The 7,850-nt window shown below is 41.1% G+C and overlaps 1 protein-coding gene across 1 annotated transcript; it reads right to left on the minus strand.

The window, feature by feature from the left end:
- Positions 1-6,430: 6,430 nt before the first annotated feature.
- LOC145119607 (putative mitochondrial protein AtMg00820) lies at positions 6,431-6,748 on the minus strand. Its single transcript, XM_079055289.1, has one exon. It carries the CDS (start codon positions 6,746-6,748, stop codon positions 6,431-6,433), a length of 318 nt encoding a protein of 105 aa, XP_078911415.1.
- Between the last annotated feature and the right edge of the window lie 1,102 nt (positions 6,749-7,850).

Consider the following 7,850-nt stretch of genomic DNA (forward strand, 5'->3'; position numbering starts at 1 on the left):
GCTCTCCTGTCAGGAAGAAAGACGGCCCAGGTGGCTGTATGAATTAAGAACAGTGTGAATTGGAAGTTTGGAAAAACTTGCGAATTGTGAGACCTCATTCTCGAGATGTCTGGTAGCAGATCGCAGAGGAATCGGTTGGGAGTTCCAGTTGGGACATGAGTACCACTTGGGGGTACTAGATTGTGCTTGTATGCTCGCCTATGGGTCAGTCGTAGCATCCACTAGCAGCCAGTCGGTGTGGAAAGGTGTTGTCAGACTACCAGATGGTCGTAGCATTCACCAGTGGTCAGATAATAAGAAGAGTGTGGTAAGACTGTGGGGCGGTCCGTAGCAATGGTTAACAGATAACATCGAAGTGTGGTGCGACTGCGGTGTGGCCCGTAGCAATCGTATGTGAGGATAGTTAGACTGCGGTGTGGCCCGTAGCATTAGTTTAGTAAGACTGCGGTGTGGCCCGTAGCATTAGTTTAGTAAGACTGCGGTGTGGCCCGTAGCATTAGTTTAGTAAGACTGCGGTGTGGCCCGTAGCAATCGTACGTGAGGATAGTTAGACTGTGGTGTGGCCCGTAGCATTAGTTTAGTAAGACTGTGGTGTGGCCCGTAGCATTAGTTTAGTAAGACTGCGGTGTGGCCCGTAGCAATCGTATGTGAGGGTAGTTAGACTGCGGTGTGGCCCGTAGCAATCGTATGTGATGGTAGTTAGACTGCGGTGTGGCCCGTAGCATTAGTTTAGTAAGACTGCGGTGTGGCCCGTAGCAATCGTATGTGAGTATAGTTAGGCTGCGGTGTGGCCCGTAGCACTGGGTTAGCAAGACTGCGGGGTGGCCTGTAGCTTTAGTTGGCTGGCAGCGCAGAAGTGTTGTAAGACTATGTGGGTGGCCGTAGCATTCACTAGTTGACAGAGCGAGTATAGTAAGACTACAGGGTGGCCCGTAGCATTCTTCAGTCCCTATTCGCTAGTGCGAATGTATCAGGTGTGTGACAGGGTTTTTCAGATAGTTAAGTTCAGGACGGGGCAGCCGCCCGGATGTGAGTGGGCCACGCATAGTTGGGCCCGGAAGGCGGTAGGTCATTGGAGACCAAGAGTGGCGTAAGACTGCGGGTAAGCTGTGGCATTCATTAGTAGCTTAGTTCGCGGAGTGTGGGCGGGGGCCCATATCTCCGAGGTAGTATGGGGGAAACCGGTATTCCGGGTAACGGTGGATCAGTTGGGACCAGGGCCGTCTCGGATCATCCGGTAGGCGGATGGGAGTCAACAGGACTATAGGCAGGAATGAGGGTAAGGGTTTCGGTGTGAAAAGCCGTGAGCCGATTGGATGATGCTAAGCTGCTCATCGCGGGATCTAATGATCTCAGAGTAAAGGATTTGGCTCGGTGACGCCGTTCTCGTCTGAGCCTTAAACATAGCAGAGAGGGATCTGCTACCCGAAGGATTGTCTGAATTCTCACGATTGGGTGGAGCTTTCAATATTGGAGCATTGTATGGGGGTTATTCCGTGAGTATTGGTATGATGGCCGGCACTGGGAGTGGCCGAGATTGCGGTTTCAGCAGAGGATCGGTCCTCGAAGGAAATTGGGAAGGTTGTTGCTTGTGGAAAGTGCCTTAGAAAGGCCAGTGATAGTGTAGGGTAAAAGGGTAAACCCCTTGCGAATCAAGGGTAAGTGTATCAGGAGTATCGGTATGATTAACGGTTGGATAAAAGTGTTGTACTCGCAGGTAGTAAGTAACGGGTTATTCTGAAGATGACATCTTCAAGGTTTGGATCGGATGGGCGGAGTGTGTACCTAGTGGTAAAGTGGCGACCAGATGGTAAGGTAGTTGGCCGTGGCAGACTTCGAGGACGAAGTCTGGTTTAAGTGGGGGAGTGTTGTAACACCCAGAATCAGAAAGACCAAGAAAAGAAAGGAAAGGCTCTAAGTCAAGAGTCAACTTGTCGAGTCTAGGGAGGAACTCGACGAGTCGGAGCGTGATCCGGGGCATAGAGTAAGTGACCGACTCGGCGAGTCGGCTAGTGGACTCGGCGAGTCTGGTCTGGACGAGAAAAACCCTAATCCCAAGGGTTGTGCCCTATTTAAAGAACATTACATCCCTTCCCCAGCCTCTTTCCTACCCTTTTGAGATGCAGGAACCCTAAATCGTGAGTGAGAGTCCTTGGAAGCAATTTGGAGCTTAGATAAGTGGTTTTGTGAAGAGATCTTGAAGATCAAGATGCTTGGATCAAGGGGGTTTGCAGAGATTTGGATTAATCTTCAGTGGGAGGTCATCTTGGAGGTAATAAGCTATTACCTTCACCCTTTTTGCATCTAGATCTATTCTTGAATGAAATTTGAGGTCTATTTCGGGTTTGGGGCTTAGATCTGAGGTTGCTACTTCAGATCTAGGGTTGTGATGGTCCAGAATGTCTTAAAGCAGCAGTCAATGAGTCATTGGTGAAGCCCCTTTGTCTTAAACCCTAGCCCTAGAGTGTTTTGGGCGTATATTTCCTTGGTTTCACATAAAGTTTGCAACTTTACGTGGGGGATAGACTGTAGAAGAGTGGATCTATGGATTGGAGCCCCTGCATGGCTCGAAAAGCCACTGTATGGATTGAGAACTGGAGAGACTCGGCGAGTCACATGGGTGTACTCGACGAGTTGTATGAATATGTGCATGGGCTCGGCGAGTTGGAAGAACAACTCGGCGAGTCTGTTGAAGATTGCCTAGGACTCGGCGAGTCTGTTCTTGGACTCGACGAGTCAGGTCGCAGAACCCCCAACCTCTTCTGGTTAAGACGCAGATTAGTGAGTTGAGCGGTGACTCAGTGAGTTGGACAGGATGGGACCCAGAGATCGTTGAACTCGACGAGTCCTGGGGTGACTCGGCGAGTTGGGTCGTATTTTGAGAGCTTCTGAGTTTAAGCACTCGGCGAGTCTTCGGGTTGACTCGGCGAGTCGAGTCAACTGGAAGGTTGACTTTGACCAGGACTTTGACTTTGACTAGAGTTGACTTAGTTTGAATTCTTGAGTTCAGTTTGGAACTAAGTGTTTTATTGATATTAGTAGCTCGGGGAGCTAGCAGAGCAGCGGTTCAGAGAGTGGTCGGACAGCAGCCAGAGGGTTATCAGCAAAGTTCAGCAGTGCGAGGGGAGTCTCCTCACTGTTTGTATGGGTCTACGGCCACAATGCCGACCCATTTAGTTTATGTATGGTAGGAAGACCAGGGGGTTAGCCCTAGGCATTATGCATGAAAGACCAGGAGGAGGCTCCTGGCACACAGTATGTTATTATGTATGGTAGGAAGACCCGGGGGTTAGCCCTAGGCATTATGCATGAAAGACCAGGAGGAGGCTCCTGGAACACAGTATGTTATTATGTATGGTAGGAAGACACGGGGGTTAGCCCTAGGCATTATGCATGAAAGACCAGGAGGAGGCTCCTGGCACACAGTATGTTATTATGTATGGTAGGAAGACCCAGGGGTTAGCCCTAGGCATTATGCATGAAAGACCAGGAGGAGGCTCCTGGCACACAGTATGTTATTATGTATGGTAGGAAGACCCGGGGGTTAGCCCTAGGTAACATGTATGAAAGACCAGGAGGTGGCTCCTGGCACACTGTATACTATTATGAATGAAAGACCAGGAGGTGGCTCATGGCACACTGTATGCTGAGTAGCCTAGTAGAGTAGTATGTATAGTTGTCTTTGTGATGCTTGCATGGAAGACCAGGGGGTGGCCCTTGGCACTTGTCTGTAAGACCCAGGGAGTGGCCCCCAGGCTTGACAAGAAAGACCACGTGCGGCCCGTGGCAATACAGCAAGACTATGTTTGGCACATAGCACTTTACTTGATTATGGATATGTTTGTTATGTATGGCTCATGGTTACGTATGGTATGTATGGATCAGTTGGTTTGTATGGTATGTGGTATCTGGGGAACTCACTAAGCTTCGTGCTTACGGTTTTCAGTTTTGGTTTCAGGTATTCAATTTTCAGAAGAGGAGCTCGGAAGGGTTGCAGTGCACATACCATGACAAGTTAGCCTCGGATGTTTACTCTGATAATTAAACAAGTGTTTTGGAAATGAAACTATGGTTTGTCATATAAACCCTTTTAGTATGTTTGAATGACTTAATGCTATGAATCAGTAATGTTTTTAAAAGAAATTTTTGGACTCGAAATTTGGGATGTTACAAAAATAACCACCAAATCCTTCTCAAAAGCTCAAGAACACCAATATGAAGGCTAAGGGTCAATTTTAGGGTTTTAGGAGGTTTGGGGGCTGGTAAAGAGGCCATTCCTAAAGAATTAAGATGTTTAAATAGGATACACACACTGAAAATCAGGGGATTATGTAGAAATCAAACATAGATATGGTAGAAAAAAAATATGGAATGAAGTTGGTACATTGAAACATGATATTATTTCATCCGTCAATCCCTTTCATTTCATACTAGAATTCATAAATGAATTCACCGTCAATTCATATTTTGGAAACAATATGCTCACAATTTCATGGTAATAATGAAATTGATCAAAGAAACAATTTTCATGAAACCTCATTCCAAGTTGGTTTAGACTCAAAACATCAGGAATTTAGTGAAAACCATTGTTGAGAATTGACAATTCAAAACAAAAATTGAAAAATATTTTTGGATTTTGAAATTTTGAAAACAAAAGACAAAAACAAAGAAAATCTTTTTGTATTTTTGAAATTAAAAGACAAAAATAAAGAAAAATAGTTACCTAGTGCACCGGCCTATGACCATGATACCCTCTCGCAACTAAGCAGTAACAATTAAACAAGAACAAAAGAAAATTAGAAATGAACAGTAAAATCAGATATCATAAAAAAAAATATAACAAATCTGAAATGAACGGTAGATTCCAATGGATTCCGAAGTTCGGAACATTTCGGAGAAAAATTAGTGAATTCCAAGATGAACAGTGCTTCTGATGACTTCCAAAGATCGGAACATTCCGGAATTATGCAAGTGATTTCAAAACAGACTTAGCCTCAATCATTCCGAGTTTTTGAAGAACTCGATTAAAAGAAACTTCTAGTAAGGCTTTTGTAAATATGTCAGCCAATTGATCTGCTGACGTAAAGAAATGAACTTTAATGTTTCCGTCTTCAACATGATCTTTTATGAAATGATCTCTTAAGGCGATGTGTTTTTTCTTAGAGTGCTGAACTGGATTGTCAAAAATACAAATTACACTTTCAGAATCACAATAAAGAGGAATCTTCTTCATGCTAATTTCATAGTCTCTTAATTGACTTTGTATCCAAATATTTGTGATGTGTATGAAGCATTAGCAATTTATTCAGCTTCAACAGTGGATAACGAAACGCAGGTATGCTTCATTGATTTCCAGCTAACAAGTTTTCCATCTAAAAATTGACATCAACCTGATGTACTTTTGCGACCAAGACCACAGACTCCGAGATCAACATCAGAATATGCATGTATAAAGAACCCAGAGTTAGACGGATACCATAACCCAAGAGAAGTAGTCTTATGAAGATATATAAAAATATTCTTCAATTCCATCATATGTGGTTCTCATGGATTAGCTTGAAATCTCGCACAATAGCAAAGTGTAAGCATAATACCAGGACGACTAGTTGTTAGATACAATGAAGAACCAATCATCTACCTGTATAATGTAAGATCTGATGCAGGTTTATCAAGACAAGGAGTGAGCTTTGTCCCAAATTTCATTGGAAATTTAACATTTGAATCACCATTCATGCCAAACTTAGCAAGTAAAGTTTTTGTAAAAGCTTCTAGATTGATGAATCTGCCCTCCAAACTCTGTCTAGTATTTAGTCCAAGGAAAAAGTTAATTGGACTCAGAGAACTCATTTAGAATTTAGTTTCCATCAATTTACGAAATTCAAGAGTCGTATTAGGATCCATTGAACCAAAAATGATGTCATCGACATAAATTTGAACAATCATCAAGGGATTACCTGATTTCTTACGAAAGAAGGTAGGATCAACTAAACCTTGTTTAAATTTTAATTGCTTTATGAATCTAGTTAGAGTTTCCTACGATGCACGAGGAGCTTGTTTCAGACCATAAACAGCTTTATCTATCACATAACAATGATCAGGAAAATTTTCATTTTTAAAACCTAGAGGTTGTTATTTAATTAGAACAAGTGGCTTGGTACTCAAGTTTTTTATTTAACCACTTTTTTTTCTTATTAACAAATTAAAGAAAGTACGTTGCTAATTCTTTGCAGTTTACAGGGTCTTGATCTTCTAGAGACCCAAGTAGAAGTAGAAAGGCGTGGATCATCTTTTGCGCAACTATTAACCATTCCTGAACAGGATGATCCGCGCCTTTCCACTTCTACTAGGATCTCTGGAGGGTCAAGACCATGTTAAACTGTAGAGAATTAGCAACGTACTTTCTTTGATTTGTTACTAAGAAAAAAAGTGATTAAATAACATAAATGGTTTCTTCAATTTCTCTATTTAGAAATGCACACTTCACATCCATTTGATAAACTTCAAATTTTTTGTGAGTTGCATATGCAAGAAAAATACAAATTGATTCCAATCGAGCTACATGAGCAAACTTTTCTTCATAATCAATTCCTTCTTCTTGGCAATATCCTTTAACCACAAGACGTGCTTTATTTTGATCAATGTTGCCAACTTTATCCAGCTTGTTCGGAAAAAACCACTTGAGACCAACAACAGATGCATCTTTCGAAGTAGGAATTAATCTCCATACTTTTTTTTCTCTCAAACTCATTTAGCTCATCTTTCATTGCTTTGACCCAATCAGCATGATCAAGAGCAACTTTAACAATTTTAGACTCGACTTTAGAAATAAAATAATTGACCATGAAAAATTCTATTTTTGAAAATAATGCAGCATGTTTTCTTTTAGTTGAGCATGAGTTATAAATCCTGAAAAAGCATCTCCAATGACTTGTGTTTCCGGATGATCTTTTGTCCATTTTGTCAAAGGTGGATAATTCGGATCATATTCTCGATCAATTTTAGCATTTACTTCTTCAAGTTCCGATTGCACATCAGTGTCATCATGCATTGAATTCTCCCCATGGATATGATCATGATTATTTAAATTACCCCTGCACAAAATCATCATTATGTAAATTAAAATCAGAATTAGAAATTGAAGTAACAACTTCTTCATGTAAAAGTGGAACAGAATTTTCTAAATCCTCCCCCTCAGACGTATGATTCTGACTTTCTTCATGAATTTCAATGTTTTTAATTGCATCATCAACTAATTTCAACAATTCATCTTCTTTGTTATCTTTGGTTTTCTCTTTGGAAGAAATTTTCTTTTCTGGCTCATAAAAAAGATTCAAAAAATCTTCGTAAAGAGTCATAAGAGGACATGTTTGATTATTTGAAGATGGAAACATAATAGGTTTCTCTTTGTTGAGAATTCTTGACAAATTTATCATCGAAATAAACATAATAGTTTTCTTCAATTTTCTTGGATTTCTTGTTAAGTACTCGGAAAGCTTTTGAAGTTAAGGAGTGTCCCAGAAAAATTCCTTCATCAGCTTTAACATCAAATTGTTGGGATGTTCTTTTGAGTTGTAGATAAAACATATAGAACCAAAAACATTAAAGAATTTAACGTTAAATTGACGCTTATTCAGAATTTCATATGGAGTAATTGAAAATCTTTTATTGATAAATGAACAATTCTGAGTAAAGCGTGAACTTCCAATTGTTTCATCCCACAAATATAAAGGAAGATTAGCAAAGGATAACATCGTCCTCACAACTTCACATAAAGAATGATTTCTCCTTTCAACTACACCATTCTACTTTGGAGTATAAGGAGATCAAAACTTATGATTAATTCCTTTGTT

Source organism: Lactuca virosa, chromosome 1, assembly GCF_052849685.1.
Source record: "Lactuca virosa cultivar CGN04683 chromosome 1, Lactuca_virosa_CGN04683_v6, whole genome shotgun sequence".
Classification (NCBI taxonomy): Eukaryota; Viridiplantae; Streptophyta; class Magnoliopsida; order Asterales; family Asteraceae; genus Lactuca; species Lactuca virosa.

Bases quoted from the DNA above. Each gene is read 5' to 3' on its own strand.
- LOC145119607 (XM_079055289.1), bottom strand. From the start codon at position 6,748: ATGAGTTTGAGAGAAAAAAAAGTATGGAGATTAATTCCTACTTCGAAA.